Source organism: Canis lupus, chromosome 15 (genome assembly GCF_003254725.2).
Source record: "Canis lupus dingo isolate Sandy chromosome 15, ASM325472v2, whole genome shotgun sequence".
Taxonomy (NCBI): domain Eukaryota; kingdom Metazoa; phylum Chordata; class Mammalia; order Carnivora; family Canidae; genus Canis; species Canis lupus.
The window spans coordinates 56,132,620-56,156,996 of record NC_064257.1 but is presented as its reverse complement, the minus strand read 5'-3'; the positions used below and the strand labels follow the sequence as shown (position 1 = coordinate 56,156,996).

At 39.1% G+C, this 24,377-nt stretch overlaps 1 protein-coding gene across 4 annotated transcripts in view; it reads left to right on the top strand.

Annotated features, from left to right (window-relative positions):
* The first annotated feature begins 281 nt into the window (after nt 1–281).
* C15H4orf45 (chromosome 15 C4orf45 homolog) overlaps nt 282–24,377 on the top strand; it is a 116,553-nt gene continuing 92,457 nt past the window's right edge. For all 4 annotated transcript variants that reach the window (XR_007402375.1, XM_049094318.1, XM_025439204.3 and 1 more), the window contains exon 1: nt 282–469. Coding sequence is in view for 3 of the 4 variants with exons in the window: in XM_049094318.1 (XP_048950275.1) it covers nt 406–469 (64 nt within the window). In the remaining variant the exon portion in view is untranslated. The remainder of the gene's footprint in view (nt 470–24,377) is intronic.

Here is a 24,377-nt window from a genome sequence, read left to right as displayed (position 1 = left end):
CCTGTTGATTTTTGTTTGTTTGTTTTGTTTACAATAACATGCCTCTGCAGAACATTCTTTGGGAAATATCGGAAGAAGTCTTGAGGCTCCCAGGTCATCTGTGACATAAGTCTGCTCTACATCTAGTACTTGAATGGGTCTGTTTTGACTTAATACTGACAGATTTGAAAAAGATATTTTTAGATGCAGTCCCTGGGAATAGTACAGCTGTATCCATCTGTTCTGGGAGACTAGAATACAGAACTTTGTTAGAAGGAATATTGTTACATCCCTGTCGTAAAGAGTCCTTAGCAACCACAAAGTCTGGGTCACACACAGGGAGAACAGAGACTCTAGTCCTTCTGGGACAAACTGCTATGAGGAAGCTGAGGGAGAAAGCCCAGCGGCACAGTTAAGGCCTTAGCCATGGCATCTGTGTCCTTTCGAGAGCCAATCTCTACTACAGTAGGAAAACGGATGATTGTTACAGGTAAAGAGTTTTTTGCGTATACTTTCACAGGGAATTTTACACTTTATCCCTCACCTCTATGATGTTCACATACGATACTCACATAATGGATGGAAGAATGGGATCATCATCACATACGGTTATTTTATAGGATATTGCTACTCTTATGCACACAGTCCGGGCATCAACACCGTGCTGCCATAAACAGATCTGAGACAACCCCGCTTGCAGTATATCTCAGCTAACTTTCACCAATGAACATTTTTATATCATAAAGTTTATGTTTGTATAAGGGGAACTGCTTTGATGCTAAAGTATACTTTTGATCAAATTTGAATTATTACCAGTTTAGTCTTCCTGTATTTTTATAAACCTGATGTATTCGGTTAATAAAAATTTGATCAAGATGTATATTAAGCCTCATACAATTGTCTGCTTGCATTTTGTTCCTTCCACCTGCTTTAAATTATCTGAATGGTATGTGTGTGGAATTATCATAACATGTCATTAAACAATATGACTAATTGTGATAAGTCTACAAGAAATAAAGTAAATTTCATTTTGTTTCTTTTATAATTTTGAATCATGAACATATCTTATAAGCTTATGCTCTTGTATATCTATAAATTCCCACTTCGATCATGAGAAACCTGGCTCCAACTATTTGCCATCCCCTTACTTGTTCAGTTCCAATATACCTGTATACAGCTATCGGAATTGTTAACCTGGGGCGCCTGGGTGGCTCAGTCAGTGAAGCACCTGCCTTCAGCTCAGGTCATGATCTGGGGGTCCTGGTATCAAACACTGCATCCGGCTCCCCACTCAGCAGGAAGCCTGCTTCTCCCTCTCCCTCTGCCTGTCACTACTCCTGCTTGTGCTCCTGTGTCAAATGGATGAATAAAACTTTTTAAAAAATTATTAAGCTGTGTTCCATCGGAACACACTTATCAACTAGAGGATGGTGCCTCCTTGTAGTCCCTTTTGCCTTTAGACATACAGACTCCACTCATTTCCAAAGTTACTTGGGTCAGCATCTTTCCCTCCCACCCCCTTCAGCTAGATTTTTTTTTAAATTTCAGTTATTTATTCATGAGAGACACACAGAGAGAGGCAGAGAGACAGGCAGAGGGAGAAGCAGGCTCCCCGAGGAAGCCTGATGCAGGACTCGATCCCAGGACTCTGGGATCACGACCTGAGCCAAAGGCAGATGCTCAACCACCGACCCACTCAGGTGCCCCTCAGTTGGACTCTTTTGTTGCAGTCTGAATTCCTTCCTGGAATCCTCCAACTTCCTAAATGATTTTTTCAAAAGTTTGTCTACATCAAAGTTTGCTCTTGGGCTATAAAGTCCATTGACCAGTTCATAAGGCCATGAATTCACCATCAGCGTATTGTACACACTAGTTCCCCACTCTAAAAATCCCTTGAACTTCACTTAATCATTTCTTCCTTTTCTCTCCCTGAGCTCCCAGCAACCACTGATCTTTTCACTGTTTCTATAATTTTGCCTTTTCCTGAACGTCATGGAGCTGGAATCATACAGGATACAGCCTTCTCAGATTGGCTTCTTCCACTTGCCAATATGCATTAAGTTTCCTTCAGGTCTTTTCATTACTTGATAGCTCATGTCTTTTTAGAAATAAATATTCCCTTGTCTGGATGTTCCACCATTTATCTATTCACCCATTGAAGGACATCTTGGTTGCCTGGGGTTTTTGCCACTCTGAAAAAAGCCTCTATAGACATTTGGGTGCTGGCCCTTGTGCGGATATGTTTTCAAATTAATTTGGTAAACACCTAGGAATATGATTGCTGGATCATATGACAAGACTATATTTAGCTTTGTAAGAAACTGCCAAACTGTCTTCCAAAGCAGCTGCACCATTTTGCATCCCCGTCAGCAAGGGGTAGCACGCCTATTGCTTTGGCATCCTTGTCAGTATTTGTTTTTGTCTGTTTTTCGGGGGTGGTTTTGTTTTGTTTTGTTGTCTTTTACTTTTAGCCATTCTAATAGGTATGTAGTTATGTCTCACTGCTGTTTGAGTTCACAGTTCCTTAATGACTAATGTTCACGTACTTATTTGCCATCTGTATATCTTCCTTGTTGAGATGTCTGTTCATAATGTTTGCCTATTTTATAATTGGGTTTTTTTTTTCTTATTGTTGATCTTTAAAGTTCTGTATTTTTAGACACAAGTCCTTTATAAGATAAGTGTTTTGTAGATGTTTTTTTTCCTCCATCTGTGACTTGTCTTTTTGTTTTCTTAGCATTGTCTTTTATACAGAGGAACTTTTTACTTTTAATAAAGCACAACCAATCATCTTTTTCTTTCATGGATTATGCTTTTGATGTTGTATCTAAAAACTCATCACCAAACCCAAGATCACCTAGATTTTTCTCCTAGGTCTTTTCCTGAAAGTTTTATAGTTACGTATTTTTTGTTAGGTCAATGAACCCTTTTGAAGCGATATTGTGTTTCTTAAACTTTTCACTTCTGTCAGCCAATAAATTTCCTCTTTTCCTTAATCCACTTTAGGTTAGGTTTTTCTGTCACTCGCAACTGTGTTTCTTCATTGACAACTTAAAGTTTCTTCTCATTTGTGTCAGTGTATACTTAGTTTCATGTATTTACACAATTCCAAGTTGTCATCTTTGATAGATTTCAGTATATTGATATAGAGTAACTTCATATTCTCCTGTATTTTGTATTTAATTTCCAAATTTTTACTCTTATAATAAAGCTACATGGATACTTTTGCATAAATTCTTTCTCTCCCTATTGTTTTCTTGTGGTATATTTACAAAGAGTGGAATCGGTAGGTTGAAGATAAAGACTCTATTCTTCTATATTTTTTAAAAGATTTATTTATTTTAGAGAGAGAGCGGGTGCACACATGTAGGGGGAGGTGCAGAGGGTGGGAATTTCAAGCAGAGTCCCAGCTGAGCATGGAGCCTGATGTAGGGACCCTGAGATCATGACTTGAGCCAAAACCGAGAGTCAGATGCTTAACCAACTGAGCCACTCAGGCACCCTAAAGGCTCCATTATTCTATGAGCTGATTCAGTGTGCATTTACTTAGTGTACTTTGACCACTTATCTAATTTGGCCACTCATCAATTTTTATTCTTCTATCAAATTTTAGTATTTTTCTTTTAAAAAATAATTTTTGAAACTAAATTTTTATCATAATGCTTTAAAATTCAATTTAACAAATATAAATTGAATCCCTACTGAATACTAAAAGCTGGACCAGGAGCGGTGTCTGGCTGATTTAGTCAGAAGGAGCATGAGAGGGGTGCCTGGGTGCCTCAGTTGGTTAAACATCCAACTTGGTTTCAGCTCTGGTCATTATCTCAGGGTCATGAGATCGAGACTCATGTCAGGTACCTCACTCAGCAGGAGTGTGTTTGAGATTCTTTCTCTGCCTTTCCCTCTGCCCCTCCCTCTGCTTGCTTTCTCTCTCAAATAAACAAGTAAATAAATCTTTAAAAGGAAAAAAAGAAAGGGCATGGAACTGTTGAACTTCAAGTTGGGTCTGTTAGGTGTAGAGATTACTAAAAAATAAATAAGTAAATAAAAATAAAAATTTGGGCAGGAGCTTTGGAGGATACAAAAATAGACATGAACATGAACAAGATGCTCTTTTTCTCCTAGAAGCTTATAATCTGTTGCTCTGGTTAGAACATTATAGATTATCTTGTTGTCTTATTTGTTTATCTAAATATCCATCACAGCACAGTGTGGTATTGAAAGGGAACACAAATCTAATTCCAAAGGCCTTAAGAAATCACGTAAAAGCAAGTAGAAAGGAGGAAAATTATATCACATTGCACTCCACAAAACGAAAGCACACACTTTGTTTTGTTTTTCCTGTTCATTTCTTTTCTTTTTGAATGCTAGAAATAGAGCATAAATTATCATCTACATTATAGGCGGATTTTAGAATGTATTCAGTTTGCAATGAATATGTTTGCAATTTGCAGTTTTCTTTTTGAAAAAATTGTCAGTGAGTACAACCTTTAAAACTTTAATAGGAGGTTGATGTGTAACTGTTAAAAACAAATGAGGCCCCAAATGGAGTCACTCATGGAAAAGTCTTACCTCACCAAACTGAGACTTGGTTCAAACAACATAAGGTCTCTCAGAAGTGGATCTTCAACTGGCCCATCAAGAGCCATCTGATCATCTGATAGGTGCCTGCAATCCCCTAAAGGAAAGTAAACCTGCAATAACCAAACTTTGCCTAGTATAAGTTCCACATTCTTGCTTCCTTCTGCCTATAAAAGTCTTCCATTTTCTACAGCTCCTCGGAGCTCCTTTCTATCTGCTAGACTGGATGCTTCCCAGTTCATGAATCATTGGGTATAGCAAATAAGGTCTTTAAAATTTACTCAGTTGAATTTTGTTTTTTAACAACATATACTTTATAAAGTTCATTAAGCTTGATCACACTTTACAAACCGAACGCTGTGTCTATGTATTTACTTTTTAGATCAAGATAGTGTACATTTTCATCACCCTAAAAAGTTCCTTAATGCTCTTTTCCAGTCAATCCTCCCAAAGTCAAACACTGTTCTGCTTTCTATAATCCATATGTTTTTGATAACTGTGGGTTTAATCTGATAGGGCAAATTAATCATCTATACTTTTAAAACATTTTATTTGCTGGCTTATTCTACCACAAAGGATTTACTAGCAATTTGTTAAGTTCTATTGCATAGTGAGGAGATTTTATAGATGTTATTTTTGCATTACAGGGATCTGACTATGAAAACTAATATCATAAACAAAACTATGAAGAAAGTTAAAAAATATTTTAGAGCATGGTCATGTACTTTTAAAACATTTGTTTAAAAAAATAAAACAACCCAGCTTACCCAGTTTTAGGTCCTATAACGTTTTAAAATTTATAAATAGCATTCATTTAAAAATACAATCTTTTAAATTGAAGATGACACAAACAAATGGAAACATAATCCATGCTTGTGGACTGGAAGAACAAATACTGTTAAAATTTCAATACTCGAAGCTACAGATTTAATGCAATCTCTATCAAAATACCAACAGCATTTTTCACGGAACTAGAATAAATAATTCTAAAATGCATACAAAAGCACAAAAGACCCTGAAGAGCTAAAAGCAATCTTGAAAACGAAGAACAAAACTGGAGGTACCACAATCCTGTATCTCAACATGTATTAAAAAGCTGTAGTAATCAAAACAGTATGGTAATGGCACAAAAATAGACACATCAATCAGTGGAACAGAATAGAGGGCCCCAGAAAGAACCCCGTGATTATATGGTCAAATCATTTTTGACAAAGGAGGCAAGAATGTGCAGTGGGAAAGGGAGAGTCTCTTCACCAAATGGTTTTGGGAAAACTGGACAGCTATATGCAAAATAATGAAATTGGATCACTCTTTTATAGGGCACACAAAATGGATTAAGGACCAGAAACCATAAAAATCCTAGAAGAGAGCACAGGCAGTAATTTCTCTGACATCAGCTAAAGCAACATTTTTCTAGTTATGTCTCCTGAGGCAAGAGAAACAAAAGCAAAAATAAACTAAACTATTGAAACTACATTAAAATAAAAAACTTCTGCACAGCAAAGGAAATAATCAACAAAACTAAAAGACAACCCACTGAATAGGAGGAGATATTTGCAAATGACATATCCAAAAAAGGGTTAGTGTCCAAAATATATAAAGAATGTATACAGCTCAACACCAAAAAATATAATAATAACCCAATTAAAAGTGGGCAGAAGACATGAACAGACATTTCTCCACAGAATATATACGATCAATGGCCAACAGACACATGAAAAGATACTCAACATCACTGTTCATCAGGGAAATGCAAATCAAAACTACAATAAGATATCACTTCACACCTTTCAAAGCAACTATAATAAAAAACACAAGAAAAAACAACTGTTGATGAGGATGTGGAGAAAAAGGAACCCTTGCATGCTGTTGGTAGGAATGCAAACTGATGCAGCCACTGTGGAAAACAGTATGGCGATTTCTCAAAAAATTATAAATGGAGCTACCCTATGATCCAGTAATCATGCTACAGTTTACCCAAGGAATACAAAAAATTAATTCGAAATGATATATGCACCCCTATGTTTATTGCAGCATTATTTACTACAGCCACATCATGGAAGCAGCCCAGTGTCCATCGATAAATGAATGAATAAAGAAGATGTGGAGTGTGTGTGTGTGTGTGTGTGTGTGTGTGTGTGTGTAATAGGATATCATTCAGCCATAAGAAAGAATGAAATCTTCTCATTTGTAGCATCATGGATGGATTTAGAGAGTGTATAATGCTAAGCAAAATAAATCAGAGAAAGACAAATACCGTATGATTTCACTCAGATGTGAAATTTAAGAAACAAAGAAAGCAAAAAAGAGACAAACAAAAAAACAGACTCAACAATAGAGAACTGATGGTGACCAGAGGAAAGGTGGGGGGGGAAATGGGTAAAATAGATGGAGATTAGAGTACACTTATCACAGTGAGCACTGAGCAATGTATAGTCACTATATTGTACACCTGAAACTAATATAACACTGTGTTAACTATACTGTAAAATTTTTTAAAAGAAAAGAAATACATTCTTTCATTCAGACTTTTTCATAAGTTCCCACTTGGTCCAAATTAAAGAGAGAGATGGAATAATTAATATGGGATGTTACATTTAAAAGGCAGCATAAAGGATTATCTAACTTAACCTATCATTTTTCAGATGGAAATACTGAGGGTCAGAGAGCTAAGTGGCTTGCTGAAGGTTACACAGCCTTGATCAGAAGGATGGAAGCCTCCACTTGCTCCCTATTTATATGACACATTTATGTGCATTATATTCAGATTACGGACTGAATAAAAAATTAATGTATTTAGTCAGCCATCATATACCTACTAGAAAATCTGCTCACGTAAACCAGGAATATTATAGAATCTTACCATACAAAGGGCGATCACAGCATGGGATTTCTGCTACAAATATATTAGAACTGGAAATACTCTCAAGGAAATGGCCAAAACCCAATATGATGAATGAAACTATAAGTGGTAGGAGAAGTACATAAATGTGTATGTAATTTTGAAAAGCACTGCTCCATTAGCTTGGGTTTCAGACCCATTTATTCATCTCATTTTTTGCCCCGTGAAGCTGTCACACTAATAGTTATGTTTCAAATTCAATTACTTTAAAAATAGAAAATGACTTCACACTGAACTGCCAGTGGTTTCCTATTTGAAGAAAGAATAAAAGTGACCTACTGGAAATTCAGCTGGTGTCTCATCACATCATTCACGAAGCAAATATTTTACATTTTTGAAAACTAATTCATGACAAAATCTTATACATTTTAATGGCCCTGTCACTTTTGGTTGGCTAATCTGCGTTTTATTCTGTAGACATAGCATTTGATTTGCCTGAATCAAAATTTATCTACAAGGGACAGCAGTTCTAAATCAATCTTACCTAAACTCGTTGGTAATCTACATCATCACCACTGTGATTTGCAAGAAAAAAAAAAAGTTGCTGCTACACTTTGAAAAGCAGGATAAGCTTTGTGCCATACTCTGTTGTTTTTTGGGGGGGAGGGGATTATTTTTTGGTTTTTTTTTTTTTAGAACAATAAACACTTTTATTAAAAGAACTAAGGTGGGAAGGAGAAGCATTTATTTGCCTTTCTGGGCCTTCATTTAATTTTCCAAAGTTGATCCCTTGTAGGCTACATAACTATCACTTCTTGAAATCAGGGACAAATGCTTAGGAGGAAGCAAAAAAATTTTTTGTTGTTGTTGTTGGAACAGGGTTTAAAAAATATTTTTCTTTCTGTCAAAGCCTAGCTGATTGTTTACTGGAGGCGAGACACCAGGCTACCTCCTAGGAAACAAATAAACATGAAGCTCCTGCTTCAAGAAGCAAGGACTTAGGAAACTTAGGTGTCAGTCTTGGCTTTTCTCCTTAACCTATCTTTTTTTTTTTTTTTCTTTTCAAGATTTTATTTATTTAGGAGAGAGGGATGAGAGAGAGCATGTGAATGGGGACACAGGGCGAGGGAGAGGGACAAGCAGACTCTGTGCTGAGGTCGATGTGCGGCTCCATCCCAGAACCCTGAAATCACACCTAAACAGAAGCCAAGAGTCCCATGCTCAGCCACCTGAGCCACCCAGGCGTCCCTTAACCTTTCTAACTTCCGTCTTCTCATCTGTAATTTGGGGTCAATAGTACCTCTTTCATAAGGTTTGCCATGATGATTTCATGAGATGAAAGTGGCCTGCATATTATATGAATCCGATAACTTTTTAAACTCTTTTTTCTTAATAAACTATTAAGGAAAAGAAGTTTTTTTGTTGTTTTGTTTTTTTGCTTGAGCATATGATTAGCCAGAGGAGAGAGGTACTAGGGAGAGGACACAAAAATCATTCTCAAATCCCATTTTTTTCATAATAAGCCAGCCAACTACACTTTATTTCCCAAAGTCTAAAGCCATAAGCAGGTTATGGGTATGAAGAGAAATAATTCAACATTATCTAAGCCAGTGGTTTTTAAACTTTAATGTCTATATAAATCACACAGAGTCTTGTGAAAGTGCGGATTCTGATTCCAAAGTTCTGGGTTGGGCGTCCTATCCACCTCTCAGGTGAGGCCCATGCTGCTGGTCCAGGGACCACGCTTTGAGTAGCAGTGATCTAAACTTTTCTGGCTCTACCACTTGCTAACTGTTGTCCCCTAGACCACATATTTACCACTCTGTGCCTCAACTATACCAACTGTAAAAGGGCAATAATAATATCTATGTCATAAGGTTGCTGAGAGGTTAAAGTGAGTTAATGCACATCGAGTACTTAGAACATCGCCTCGCATGTGGTAAGCTCCATATATGTGTCACTACTGTCCACTGATACAGATCACTAGCAATATAAGAAAACTGCTTGCTCCTGGGCCCAGAAGATGAAGTTATTTGTGATGCAAATAATCAGAGCCTTCCCAAGACATATGAAAACCTGCTAAGTATTGGCCTTTTGGATTTTCTTATAAATCTGATCTAAATCATACTAAAGAAAACAAGTTCCATTAAAAATATGTTATGGTGGAATGGAAGATTTTGGAATACTACATACAAACCCTATTAATTTACGTAATCTTGGTTGGTGAAAACTATTCTATAGTCAAGGAGAGTAGAAAGATCTCCTTAGGGTGATCTGGGTGGGACGTTTTTCCTACAGGCATCCACCTTTGCCTGTTCAGCTGGAGTCCATCACCCCTTCCTTCCTCCCTCTCCTGCAAGAGGAGTAGCGCCTGCTGACATCCAGCGAGGAAGCACTTTCCCCTGGCACCTGCTGAGCACGATCCCAGCCCATTTCATTCACAGCAAGTGATAAAGGATAAAGTGCCTCACTGTCTTGCTAACCCCAGTTGCCGGCAATTATCTCAGAAAAGGTGGAACCTTTCAAAGCGCCAATTAAAAGGCCCCTCTGACCGCAGACATCATCTTTTAGGAAAACACACTCTGGGGGAAAGTCTGAGGCAGATGGAAGATTATGCATGCCTTTAAGAATAACAGTACTGAAAGAGACCTTAAATCATCTATTTGATCAAATCATTTATTCAGGGCAGCAGTCTCTAAAGTAAAGGAAATAACTTCCGGAAGCTACACAATTGCAGGAGGGCCAGAATAACAGAATTGCAGGACAGGATCTGCGGTCAGGGATGGATACTCAATTTCCTGGCGCTTGACTTGCTCACATCTCAACTAGACACAACTGAGTCCGTAAAATCTTGAGCAAGCGACTCTAAGGCAGCTTCAAAGACGACCTCTACCAAAATGGGCTTTCCTGTCGTCTGTTCATCAACAGGGAGCACAAGGGATCATTTGAGGGGAAGAAATGAGCAGCTTGATTGCTTCTGCTCTGCATGAAGTATTGAGCTAGACAGGCGACACCAGGAGTCCCACTACTTGGTTTCCAAGCAGAACCCGAGCAGTACTGAGTTTCTCTGACAACACCTGGAACAGCCTCAGGAAATCTTCTGGTGGAGGAAAGGGGAGACCCAGCTTATTTCTAAGCCTCATTCTTGACACAGTCCAGCAAATTGCCCTGGGACCTAAGAGCACGGCTAGGAACCCCAAGAGGCCAGAATAAGTGCAGGACCTCCCGAGTGTACTCAACAATGCATGGAACTCACAAATCCGTAATTAGGGGAGGGAGGCGCCTACTAAGGGAAACACAGACACAGTGTGCCATGAAATGTGAGTCAAATCCAGTTTCTGGGTTCTTTGCCACTTTCTACTGCCAGCAAATACTAAGATCTTCCTGAAAGGGACTCTGAGCTAACCACAGCTCCAAATGTAGGACACTGATTCTCAAAATGTAATATGCTTAAGTACCACTTATGGAAACTTTTGAGAATGCAAAATATCCCAAAGTCTGAGTTTTTCTGGGGCCCTGCATGTTAAGCAAGCACACCAAGACTTCGTGACACAGGTGGTCCATGTGACTGGGAAACTCAGTAGACTCTAGGGTAGTAGAACTGGTGTGTTCTGCTCCTGGAAGCTCACATATGCTCCGATCCCATTACCCGATAATCGCTAACTCGACTTTAGTCAGAAGATCGGAGGTCTCGGCTCACAACCACTGATTTTTAAAAGTAATTTAAAAGCCCACAATTAAAAGAATTTTAAAAAGGGAACATTTGTATAATTTAAGTCAGTGTGCCTTATATCATTCTGCAAACGATTACATAAAAACAAAATTTGTTTTCCAACCCAATGAATTATGGCACTGATGACAGGATAATCAGGAATCTAAGTATTCAAAACTTATGCAAACAAAGCTATCTGAAGTTAGGAGAAGATTACTGAATAAATGCTGATAGCAATTGGGTTATATAAATTCTTTGTTCATTGCAAGGAAATAATACCTCCCACATCTCTTTATTTTAGGGATTTCCAGACTCTTTCAAACTTCAATCTACAAGCTAAACAGCTATCACCACCCTCTTTTCACAGAATGGAAACAGAACAAAGTAGATATGCTAGTCATGTGGGCTAAATAAAGAAGATTAAAACACACACACACACACACACACACACACACCACACGCACACGATTCTACAGTCCTAGGAACTGATGTGGTAAATCTCATTCATTTCCTTTCCTGAGGATTGTGTAGCCAGTTTGGAACAGAGGACCCAGTGCTAACCTACAGTCCCCTCCTTTGTCACTGCCCCTCACGGGATGTGCCTACGCCCATGTGTACACACACACTGGCTCACACATGTACCCGTTGACATGTGGAAATGCCCTGCAGAATGTTGGCTCATCTCATCTGCAAGGATTAAACAAACACAAAACCAAGAACCTATCAGTTCTAGGTCTCAGGAATATTTGTCTTTGCCTCAAACCAAGTGTCTTAGACTTCCTTGAAATGGGCCAAAAACAAACAAATAAATAAATGATTCCTCATCATTGACCTCGGCATATAATTACCCAAGAAGATAAAGATTGAAATGAGCTTGCAATAAATCCCCAGGACTATGATAATTCTATGTCTGCTTCTGAGGGAGTGAGGGAGGAGAGGTTCTAGGGAAATGCTGTCTATGTATAGACTATTCTGTGTAAGGAGTATAAAGTAGGGAGTTATTTGCATTAGTCTATATATTGGTTAAGAACCTCATTAATCATCGTTTAATAAGTAATTTCCTGCTTCTACTGACCCAGAACACTCTGAGGCACAAGCAGCAGCATGGAGAAGCCACTCGTTCACAGTCACCATGGGAAATTGAAAGCTTGTGTCTTCAAGAGTTTGGGTTTGAGGGTCACGGTCGTCTGGGGCCACAGCATCTTGATATGGCTTTCTCCAATTGGCAGCCACCATTTTCATGGCCTTGAAGAATGACTTTGGAAAATTGTGGTACTTATTCGCAACATCAGCCTTTATCTTAAATCGGACTGTCTCAAACATTATCTCCAAGTTTGGAGGGGAGTTTGTCCTGCCATTTTTGTGTGATGATGTAACAAACTGACAAAAACTGTACAGTAGACGTTTACTTCACCACTGTGAATCACCTAAACTAATGACAGAGTGCCTCAGTTTAAGATGTTTTCAAGTTGAAAGCATACATTTGGAGCTGAGATTGTGCCCAAAGGAAAATGATGTATTGTTACAAAAAAAGCCAGGACCATCTATTAAAGAAGAGAGTTCACAGAAAGTGGGGTAGCGTTGCCCCGTAGATCAATGGAAAGGAAATGACATCCCACTCTACCTGGCTCAGAGACGGAACATCCAAGGTCAGAGATACTTCAATTTCCCATCACCCACCTTTTCACGTCTCAACTAGTCACAGCAGAGTAGACGAACTTTTGAGCAAGTGACTCTAACATAAGGCAGCTTCGAAGACACCTTCTACCGTAATGGTTATTACTCCTGTAGTCTGTTCATCAAAAAGGATCACAGGCCTTTGGATCTTCTACTTTCTCCTACCTTTACCAAATGCTAGACCTTTGACCTCAGGGTCTCCTCCCCACCTGTACCCCTAGTCTCTCCTTATTTTTCTCTCCTCTACAATTACAGAGACAAAGGAGAATGAGGAGCAAAAGAGCTGCGTGTAGATAATCACAAACCCTAGTTAGTCTCTGTTTACAGTTTTTTAAACAACGACCAAAGGATATTTAGGGAATCTTGATTAGAGCTTTGAAATTCAGCTCCAGTGCAGCGCTGATTTACTGTCTGCCTACCTCCAAGGAGCAAATCCAGCAGGCCAGATGGCTGGCTCCACCCCCTTGTATATTTACCTTTCCTCTGGGTTTAGTCTCTCCTGCTGTCCAGATTGAGACCTTCTAATCCCAGCTACACCAGCATTGAGTCCCAGGAGGACCAATTGCCCCAGTTTACCCCAGATGAAGGGTTTCCTGGGACACTGAATTTTCAGTGCCAAAAATTCTGACCCTTAGTTGCCGCCCTGGCCAGGCCAACCTCTCCAATCAAAACACATCCACTTCAAGGTCGGAGAGAACTCATTATTTGAATTCTGCACAGTGCAAGTAGGGGAAGTGTTCATGATGCCAGGATGGTAAGCAAGAGTTCCCTCATGGGTGGGCCATTACTAACTTCTTCTCTTCCAATCAGAATGAGATGGAAAAGTCCAGGTAGTTTCCAGATATGGCTAGTAGACATCCAGTGGCAACCAGGCTACGATTGGTCTGTAGATGGTCTGAGTTACTCTCTTGAGCTGGTGGCGGTGGACTGGGAATGCATGGTGGGTTCATCACAGGCTTTCTTGTGATGTGACCTATTTGGGCACCTCTCACTGGGGGACCGGGACTTCTGGGACTCGCTGTCTTTCTGGTTCCAGCTTCAAAGGATAGGGAGTGAAAGACATAGTCTTAGCACTACCAGCAGTCCCGCAGAGCACCTTTTCAAAAAATCTGTGGAAGGAAGGAGTGCAGGAACTGATGAACAAATCCTTGAGAAGTGTGCAGTGTAGGTGTTTCCCTTCATACTATTCATGGGCACTAGCTTACATGTTTAACGGATTATCCTCCTATCCAAAGAGTCATTCTGGATATTGGTTTATTTCTCAACTTGGTCAATAATTAGCATAAAAGGACAATGCAGAGGAAACACACTGTTGTTCACTCTTTTAGTTCTTTGCCTAGAGAAGGTGTGTGTGGGTGGAAAGGAGAGGAGTCCTCCATGGTATCTTCTTTCTCTCTTCCAAAATGTCTTTAACACTACTTTCCCAATGATTTATATGATTTGTTCACTAATAGAGAACTGCTGAGAGCAACATCCAGAAACAGATTTCAGACAGCTTCCACCTGCGCCCTCCAATCTATATTCTATTCATCCAGTCCCTGACCCCCTTTAACTCCCTACAGAGCTTTCCAGGGTGGCCGTTGCGTATGTTCATGTTCCTTTGAAAGAGACAGAGATTTGCTTTTTAGTAGAAATGGAAACCTAAAGGTATTGCAGATGCATTGTGGGAAGCAGTGGCAGGGAATCACACAAGTTCGAAGGGAATATATTTAACCCCTCCTTCTCCTGGGGGCCCAGCTGCTCACCCAGTGTCTCCTTGTGGGGGGCAGGCTGCTGCTAGAAATGAGAAATTGAGAGCACAGTAGGACTCTCCACTTTAGTCTTTTTAAACTAACAAAGAGGCATGAAGTAGCCAAGTTGCAGCCACAAGGGGTTACTAAAGAAAAGGTAGGAAAACAGAAAAGATGACAATCCAGAGAGCCTCCCTAAGAGGGAAGGAAAGGAATTTTTTTTTTAAAAGGGTGAATTCCCTCCCCTTTTTGGTTAACTAGAAAATTGGAACCCCCCCAAAAAACCTGTAATTCTTAAATTGTTGTATTTTTCACAATACTAATTAACATGAAAAAAAAAAAAACCACCTGATGGAGCAAAGGTAATGTTATTCTGCAGGTTGTGAACACTGAATAACTGGACTACAGAGTGTTGCTAATTGGTCTGTGTTTATTACCTTAATTTCTTCATCTGCTATAAGATATAGCCAGTGTTTGAAGAGGGCAGAGAACTGTGAAGTTTTTTTATATGAACCTACTCATCTCATAATGGTCTCATTAATGGCGATTGGCAGTAATGTTGGAAATCTGCTTTACATTCCATTTCTTTTAGGTAGACAGCAGAAAACTTTAACAGACTCTCCTCCCCAGATTTCACATGTAATTGACTGTACACTTACATCTTTAAAAAAGATTTTATTTATTTATTCATGAGAGACAGAGAGAAGCAGAGACATAGGCAGAGGGAGGAGCAGGCTCCATGCAGGGAGCCTGATGGGGGACTCGATCCCAGGTCTCCAGGATCATGACCTGGGCTGAAGGCAGTGCTAAACTGCTGAGCCACCCGGGCTGCCCACTTAACTTTTTTTTTAATTACAAATTCTAATTTTTCAAATTTGTGTGTTGATTTCATTGATCTAAGTCCTGTTCAAAAGCTACATTTTCCATCACCTACCTCTCACTGATGACGTCCTTCTCTGAGTTTTTTTTTTTAATGAAAGACAGAATTACTCAATTTTGCTCTAGTAGTTCAGCGTGTAAGACTATTTTAAATTTATTTTTTAAAGATTTTATTTATTTATTCATGAGAACACACAGAGAGAGGCAGAGACACAGGCAGAGGGAGAAGCAGGCTCCACGCAGGGAGCCTGATATGGGACTCAATCCTCGACCCCGGGATCATTCCCTGAGCCAAAGGCAGATGCTCAACTGCTGAGCCACCCAGGCATCCCTATATTATATTTATTTATATCATAAGACCATGGAGGGCCAGGCCAAGCCTTATCCTTTTGTCTCCTCCTCAGCTGTCAACACAACATTGCACATGTAGTAGACACTTAATATAATTTTTAAACAGCTTATAATCATTAATCAGTCTAACTGCATAAAATTCTAGGTTCTTGCCTTTGGTAAGCATTTTAATATATGGTATTCATATATAAATTACAAAGCAAAGCATTACAAAAAGCTGAATTTTTTTTGCCAGCTGTCTTCTTTCTAGCAGGATAGACTTTTTCTCTTCCCTTTGGATTTAGCAAAACTTGAAAATTTTAAATTACAATATTTGCAAAAGCATTAAAAGGGATACCTAGAAGTCACACCAGTGTTCCTTTACAAAAGCGACTAAGTGATATTGAAAAATTTCATTTCTAAATGCTCTACTGTACTTGAAAAAAATATTAAATAAAAATTATTAGCTATATTTTAAAAGCTGAATTATTCCTGTAATAATGCCATACTATTTCAAAACCTGTTTGTAATCAACTTAGACATTCACACCCAACTGGTTTGCATGAGACATTGGATTTTTTTCCTTTCTTCAACAAGGGAATCTTTGTATAACATGCATATCACACATTTATTCATTTCCTTCACAAATATTTCTTAGATTTATTTATTCAGTTGAGAGAGAGAGAATATCTCAGGCAGTCTCCCCACTGAGCACAAAGGCCGATGTGGGGCTCAATCCCACAACCCTGGGATCATGATCTGAGCCAAAATCAAGAGTTGGATGCTGAACGGACTGAGCTACTCAGGCACCCCCTCCACAGATATTTATTGCGTGCCAGGACCCAAGCACTCCCTACATTTGGATATTGGTTGAGGAAGGGAAAGAGACCAAAGGCAAAACAAATCTGGGACTTCCCAATTCTGCTAATTTAGAGTCAATTAACATCTAACAATATTGTTAAATTATTTACATTCTTGTGGGGCTGGAAGTCCCCTGGCTGATTTTCCCGTAATTCAGTAAATATACAATTTTATTACCATCACTTTGATGACAACACATGAAAAAATTAAGTTGCATTTCATATAAAAATTTAGGTGATTCTATGGGAAGGTAGATGTACATGGTGAAATACTCCTACATTTAAAAGACAATATAGAAAAAAAAGCATAAAACAAAGAATTAGACTATTCTAATGATGATAGGCTGACTGCCCACCATGGCAATACAGTAAGTGTGTGTGTGTTTAAATGTGTTTCAGGAGAAACAGATCCACAAAGAGTGAGGGCCACTTGGGGTCACATACTAAAACATGAATGGTTTAATCCAAGAGTGCTTTTCTCATTTTTGTTTTAAATTGTGGCAAAATAAACATACATAAAGTGATCGATCTAAAAGTTTAAAAATAATACTTAAAAATGTACAATTCTGTATCATTAAGTACATTTACGCTGTTGTACGACCATCGCCACCATCCGTCTTCAGAAATTTTCATCTTGCAAAATTGAAACTCTACCCATGAAACACTAACTCTCCATTTCCCTCTCCCCTGCCCCTGGTAACCACCATTTTACTTTTTATCTTGATGAATTTGGCTACTTCAGTTAATCTCATAAGTGGAATCATACAATACTTGTCTTTTTGGGACCAGTTTATTTCACTTAGCATAATGTCCTCAAGGTTAATCCATGCTATAGTTTGTATCACAATATCCTTCCTTTTTAAGGCTGAATAATATTACATTGTATGTTATTATGGACTGAATTGTTCCCCCACCCTGGGTCAAATTCATATGTTGAAGCCCCAATCCCCAGTGTGACCATATTTGGAGTCAGGTACTTTATAGAGATAATCGAGTTTAAACAAGGTCATAGTTCTAATCCCATGGAACTGGTGTTCTCATAAGGAGAGGAAGGTACACCAGAGAGCTTGCTCTGTGTTCGCTCAGAAGAAAGGCCACACAAGAACACAAAAGGCGGCCAACTGCAAACCAAGGAGATCAATCTCACCAGAACCATAAAGTACCTTGGTTTTAGATTTCTAGCCTCCAGAGCTGTGAGAAAATAAATTGTGTGTAGGCCACCCAGTCTGTAGTATTTGGTTACAGTGGCCCCAGCAGACTAACATATATGTATATAGCACATTTTGAAAAAAAAGATTTATTTTAGAAAGAGAAAGCACAAAAGCACGAGCAGGGGGAGGGGCAGAAGGAGAAGGAAAGGGAGAGGGAGAGAGAATCCTCAAGCAGACTCAGCTGAGCACAGAGCCCAGTGCTCATGGGATCATGACCTGAGCTGAAGTCGAGTTGACTGCTTAATTGACTGAGCCATCCAGGTGCTGCATACCACCTTTTTTTTTTTTTTTTTTTAATCCATCCATCCATTGATGGATGCTTGGGTTGCTTTACATTTTGGCTACTGTAAATAATGCTGCTATGAACACAGGTGTACAAATCCCTGTTCGAGTTCCTGCTTTCACTTCTTTTGAGTATATATCCATAAGTGGAATTGCTGAGTCATATGGTAATGCTATGTTTAATTTTTTGGAGAAATCATCCCATCCTTTTCCACATTTCTACACCATTTTACGTTCCCACCAGCTATGTGTCAGGATTCCAACTGCACTGTGTCTCTCATTTTAAAAACATATAAATATGGGACGCCTGGGTGGCTCAGTGGTTGAGCGTCTGCCTTTGGTTCATTCAGGGTGTGATCCTGGGGTCCTGGGATCAGGTCCTGCATCAGGCTCCTTGCAGGGAGCCTGCTTCTCCCTCTGCTTTTGTCTCTGCTTCTCTCTGTGTGTCTCTCATAAATAAATACATAAAATCTTTAAAAGTAAATAAAAATTAAAACGTATAAATATGATATTTTGGTTACTGCGAGGAACCTGTGATTATGCAGTAATAACTGTACATTGGGACTACTGACCATCTATTCAAATGTGTAAAATTAATTTGCTTTCCTAAAAGCAGTAATGCAACAGTACATGATACTGCTTTTGAGGGGGGGGGATTCAACAAATATTTCATACTATTCTCTATCAGCATTACTTCCAAAATTATTTCAAAATTCTATGATGTTAGGCTAGCCAGGATTAGTCATGTTTAAAAGAAAAAGTCAGGATGCCTGGATGGCTCAGTGGCTGAGCATCTACCTTGGGCTCAGGTCATGAACCCGGGGTTGTGGGATCAAGTCCTGCATCAGGCTCCCCAAAGGGAGCATGTTTCTCCCTCTGCCTAGGTCTCTGCCTCTCTCTCTGTGTCTCTCATGAATAAATACATAAAATCTTTAAAAAAATAAAAAAGAAAGAAAGAAAAGAAAAAGTCACCTACCCTGCCCCCTCACCTGTGTCAACTGAAACATATTTTCTAATCTTGCCTCTCTGGGGGTCTGAAGGTATCAGATCAGATAGCACCCCAGAGACCATCTCTTGAGTTGAATTATGGCATTTGTGATCTTGATGTTATTTGCTTTCAGCTCTACACTCTACATGACCATGCAGCTCATAGAGTATAGCAATATGTTTCTTCACATAGCCCGTAAACGCTAAGTTCTGCCCTAAACAGGAGGTTTTTTTAAAAAATCCTTATCATCATTTTCAATTTTTATGGATTTAAGGGGCCGCTTGAGGAACAAATTTCACAAACATAAAAACAATCCAAAGAAAATTGCAAAGGAACAGATTTATTATAGTAACGTTTTTGATATAGGTAGTATCAATGCTAAGCGCCCGAACTAATCCAGGATTATGATTAAAGCCTTTAATTATTCTCTACTATTCTTAAACTGGCTCTTGCACACATCAAAGAATGGGTATATATATGTCAAATAAATCTATTAAGGTATCCTACATGTTGCCTAGGAATTATTTACAGCGATTGCAGTGTTTTCGTTTTCCAGGCTACAAGGCAGACTGAAGTACAATTGGCAAATGAAAGTCAATATTTAACCGGTACTTCCCCTGGACATTGTACTCCAGTTTCAAGCTTTGATGTTTAATAATTGGTTGAGGAGGAGAGCAGGAGTGAGCTCTGTTTTGCCCAACAGTTTTCTCAGTGATTTGAATACGAAAGAAAATGTGCCCTTCTGGGAGATGGGGGGAAAAAAAGAGAGAATAAAAGGAGATGCTGATTTGAGTTGTAAAAGATAGTATTTTAGAATTAGGGCCTACAACTAACAAGATCATAATTTAACAGGAATAAATACGAACCTTGCACTTTGGGTTAAAAATCAACAATACAAGTGAAGAACAGGTGACACATTGTGTAATCGCGTGGTGTGAAGGTTGTGGCTGCCAGGGAATTCAAAATGAGCCCAACCCAAGTCAGCTAACCCCAGTTAGCACCGAGGCTGACAAAGCTGACACAATCACAGAGTCCGTGTTCAGCAAGCCAGCCGACTCTGCTGACTGGACCACACAGCAGCGTTATTTTTGGTTCTGAGTGCCACCTTTTAATTAAGGTATCAATATACTGAAGAGGACCAAGAGGCTGGATGGTAGAGTCTGAAAATCATATTACACGATGAACACCCAATAGATTGTTCTACGGGCAGCCTACATTGTCAAAGAAGCTAGTGTGAACCTTTTCTATATCTGACAGGCTGTCCAATAAGAGATTATTAAATAAGAATCAGAATTTAGATGACTATTACAGGAAGGCAGGTTTCAGTTCAATATCTGGAAGAATAATCAGACCTGCCCCAAAATAGAACGTGCTCTGCGGCTGGAAATATTCGGCAGTTGGATGAACAGCAGCCTCAGGAAGTAACCCTACCTAGGATACAAGGTTGTACCTCCTGACCTCCGGAGACCGCACCAGAACACTCTGGAAACATGTACGTCTCTGCCAATACTGTGAGTGCAATAACTGGATTTAGGGCTGTATTAATGCGATTTCCAAAAGCAACTGGCAACCCAAGTTGATTAATATGTCCAGTAATGCAACACGACATCTATTTATTTTAGCACAGGAATTTTGCCCACAGTCTCTACTACCGAAGCCACCAGAAATCACAACCAGTAGCACCTAGTGACCCATTCTCAGAGCCTCTGACTGCAGATGAAACATGGAAATATTTGAAGATGAAATGATCTTTCTACCCTCCCATAAGGGTAGCAGCTTGGTATCATTTCTTGATTCCAGGAATATATGAGTTACAATTTCAGAGGCCATAATTAGATGCTTTCAAGAATCAAAACACCAACATTGTTAGTCATTCGTTAGCACATTAATATATGTTCGAAGCTACTTAGCACTTTTGCTCCTTTGGAAACAACAGCAGGAGGACAAGGCAGTGGTTCTTAAGCTTTAGCATCATCAAAATCATTTGGAGGGATTGTTCAGACACAATTAGACAGGGTTTCTGTTTCAGGAATAGAAGGAAGGGCCTGAGATTGTGCATTTTTAATAAGTTATCAGGTGAGGGCAGCCCGGGTGGCTCAGCGGTTTAGCGCCGCCTTCAGCCCAGGGCCTGATCCTGGAGACCCAGGATCGAGTCCCACATCGGGCTCCCTGTGTGGAGCCTGCTTCTCCCTCTGCCTGTGTCTCTGCCTACCCCCTTCTGTCTCTCATAAATATATGAATAAAATCTTCAAAAAAAACTTAAATATTAAAAAGAATAATAATAAGTTATCAGGTGATGCTATGCTCTTTCCAATCCTATATTCAATGACATCAAAATGGTAGTTTTAAATTGGCCGTGGTGAGAATATTGACACCACAAAATTTGGTAAATGTAAATGCTAAAATCATACCTTTTTCCTCTGAGAGCCAGTTGTTAAACGTTTACCACTGCTACAGACTCAGAGCAGAAAGAAAACACTGGATGATCCAATGTCTAGCGCCACACTGCTCACATTCACTTCATTCATGGATTTAATGAATGTTTCTTGAGTCTTAGCTATGTAACCACAGCAATATTTTTTCGATTCTAATGTGTTGAAAGAATTTAATAAGGATAGAGTTAACAAAGTGTACTGTTGGATTAAAGCAGATAATCAGGGCAGCCCCAGTGGTGCAGTGGTTTAGCGCTGCCTTTGGCCCAGGGCGTGATCCTGAGGACCCAGGATCGAGTCCCATGTTGGGCTCCCTGCGTGGAGCCTGCTTCTCCCTCTGCCTGTGTCTCTGCCTCTCTCTCTCTCTCTGTGTTTCTATGAATAAATAAATAAAATCTTTTTTAAAAAGCAGATAATGAAATATGATTTACTATATTAATGATTTACTATAAAAAGTCAACATGATTCATTTCATAAGTATGTGTTAAAATTATAAACATGAAAATGAACAGACCAGTGATCGTTAAATAGATGCATCCATCAGATCTTCTCCATCATCATCATCATCACCACTATCTAACACTATTGACAGCATAGAATATGCTAGGCACTGTTCTAAATTCTTTACATGAATTATCTTATGTAATTCTTATAAAAATCTGTCACAATGATATTGTTATCCCCATTTTACAGATAAAAAAATGAGTCACAGCAGGAATATGTGTATGAATATCTGGGAGCCATGTATCAGGTAATCTTACATGTAATGTCCCGAAAACCTCAAATACACCATTTTTTTTTTAAAAAGCACTTATTGGAGAGAGACAGAGATAGTGACAGAGAGCTCAAGTAGGGAGGAGAGGGAGAGGCAGGCTCCCCGCTGAACAGCTCCATCCCAGGGCCCTAGAACCACAATTTCAGCCCAAGGTAGATGCCCAATGAATGAGCCACCTGGCACCCCAAACACAGCATTTTTTAAAAGACAGTTTACTGACAACAACCACATTATATTTAATTATTATATTCTTAAATATACTTTTAATAGATATTAGAAGAAAATGCTGCTAGTATCAACACTTTTACACAACTATTCTAGAAAAATGTTGGCATTCCAAGGAAAACAATGAGCAACATTGACTCAACGGCATTAAACCATAATGGCCTGACCCTCCTCGCTGTCCACTTTTGAGTAACACCTGTCAACAGGAGACCTCTCAGCCCTCGTTTATGGTTAGCAGACGCTATCAACGTTTGCTATCCTGACTACCTAACTTCTATGCTTCCATGAAGTTGACCTATCTATGCTTGACATATTTTTTATTTATGCCTCATTATTAGGTGATTATTAGTCTGTGATTGCTCTGACTTAAAAACCTTCTGTCCCTAAAGTCCTCTTGTATCTATTTGATTACAACTAGTAGAGATCCAGGGGATTTCTATTTGTCACCATCTAGTATTGCCTACAATCATCTTCCATACTCGGTGTTTTATTCAAAGCCATAACATGACCTAACGTGAGTATTATGCGGAGTAAAAACTTAGAAACTCTCAAGATGTCAGCATGTGCAACATATCCTGTAGGGAGTGTAATCTCACTTTAAAAAGGATCCAGCTGTGAGCAATTAGCTATAGAAACCTGGGAGGCAGGTTTCAGGGATGAGTAACACGTCCAACATTACATTTGCACTGACAGGGTGTGGTCACTTATCCACACATTAAAGCCACTTGCTCTTCCCCTGCATAAGCACGGTTGCTCAAATTAGTTTCATTTTGGTCTCCTGAATAGACCCTTCTAGACTGCTTCTGTCTGACTCTTCAGTGAGTTATGCGCACAGATACCTCGCCCTCTCAAACATTGCAACAACTATTCCCGATCTTGATAACCACATTTCTAATATCCACCGGCTTCAGTATCATAGAATTTCACATTTCCAAACTCAAGACTAGTGCTGTTCAATAGGAGTACAATGCAAACCATAAATATGTAATGCAAAGTTCCCTGGTAGTCACATTTTAAAAATTCAAATAGGTGAAATAACTTGAATCATATGTTTTCTTTAACCCCATATACCCAAATTCTTATCATTTCAACATGAAATCCATATCAAAAGGTATCAAGGCCATGTTTTACATTCTTTGTTTTGTACTGAGTCTTGGAAATCTGATATGTGTTTTCAACTTATAGCACATTTCAGTTTGGACTAGGGACTCACGTACTTGATAGTCACTTGTGGACATGGCTACTATATTGGAAGATGCAACTCTCGACCTGTTAAAGCTCAGATTAAAGTTTCTGTGGAACATCCAAATACCCAAACACCACTCCTATTAACTAAGTTTCTGGAATGAGGTATCGATGAAACACTCCTCATCTGAAGCTTCTATACCAGGTCATCATTTGTAATTAGGATGAGTAAATTTATTAAAATTGTGATAAAGTGCAAAAATAGGACAACCATGCCAACTGCTCGAATTTCAATTATGTATAATCAGGTCGGGACTACCTAGGCTAGGAATCTAGGAATTCATAGAGTGGCTCCTTGATTATTTTTTAAGTAAGAAAACAAATATAGTCTCCAATTCCTCTTTGCAATGGACTCAACAGATAATAACCCTTAAACAGACAGTGGTTGAGTCAAATTTCTCTTCAGTGTCAGATATTTTCTCATCTGATGTAAGTTAGAGTCATCTTGCCCCCCATTGGCAGTCACAGAGCGCTCTAATTTTTGACTTTTGGTTCCTGGGAAATGGTAGTTTCAGCTACATCTTCAGTCCTTTTAGCAGAATGGTTTGCATTTCTAGCAGCTGCGTTCTGTCTAGAGAGGAGTTGTTTCGTTTTGTTTTGTTTTTTGTTGTTTTTTTTTTTGTTGTTTT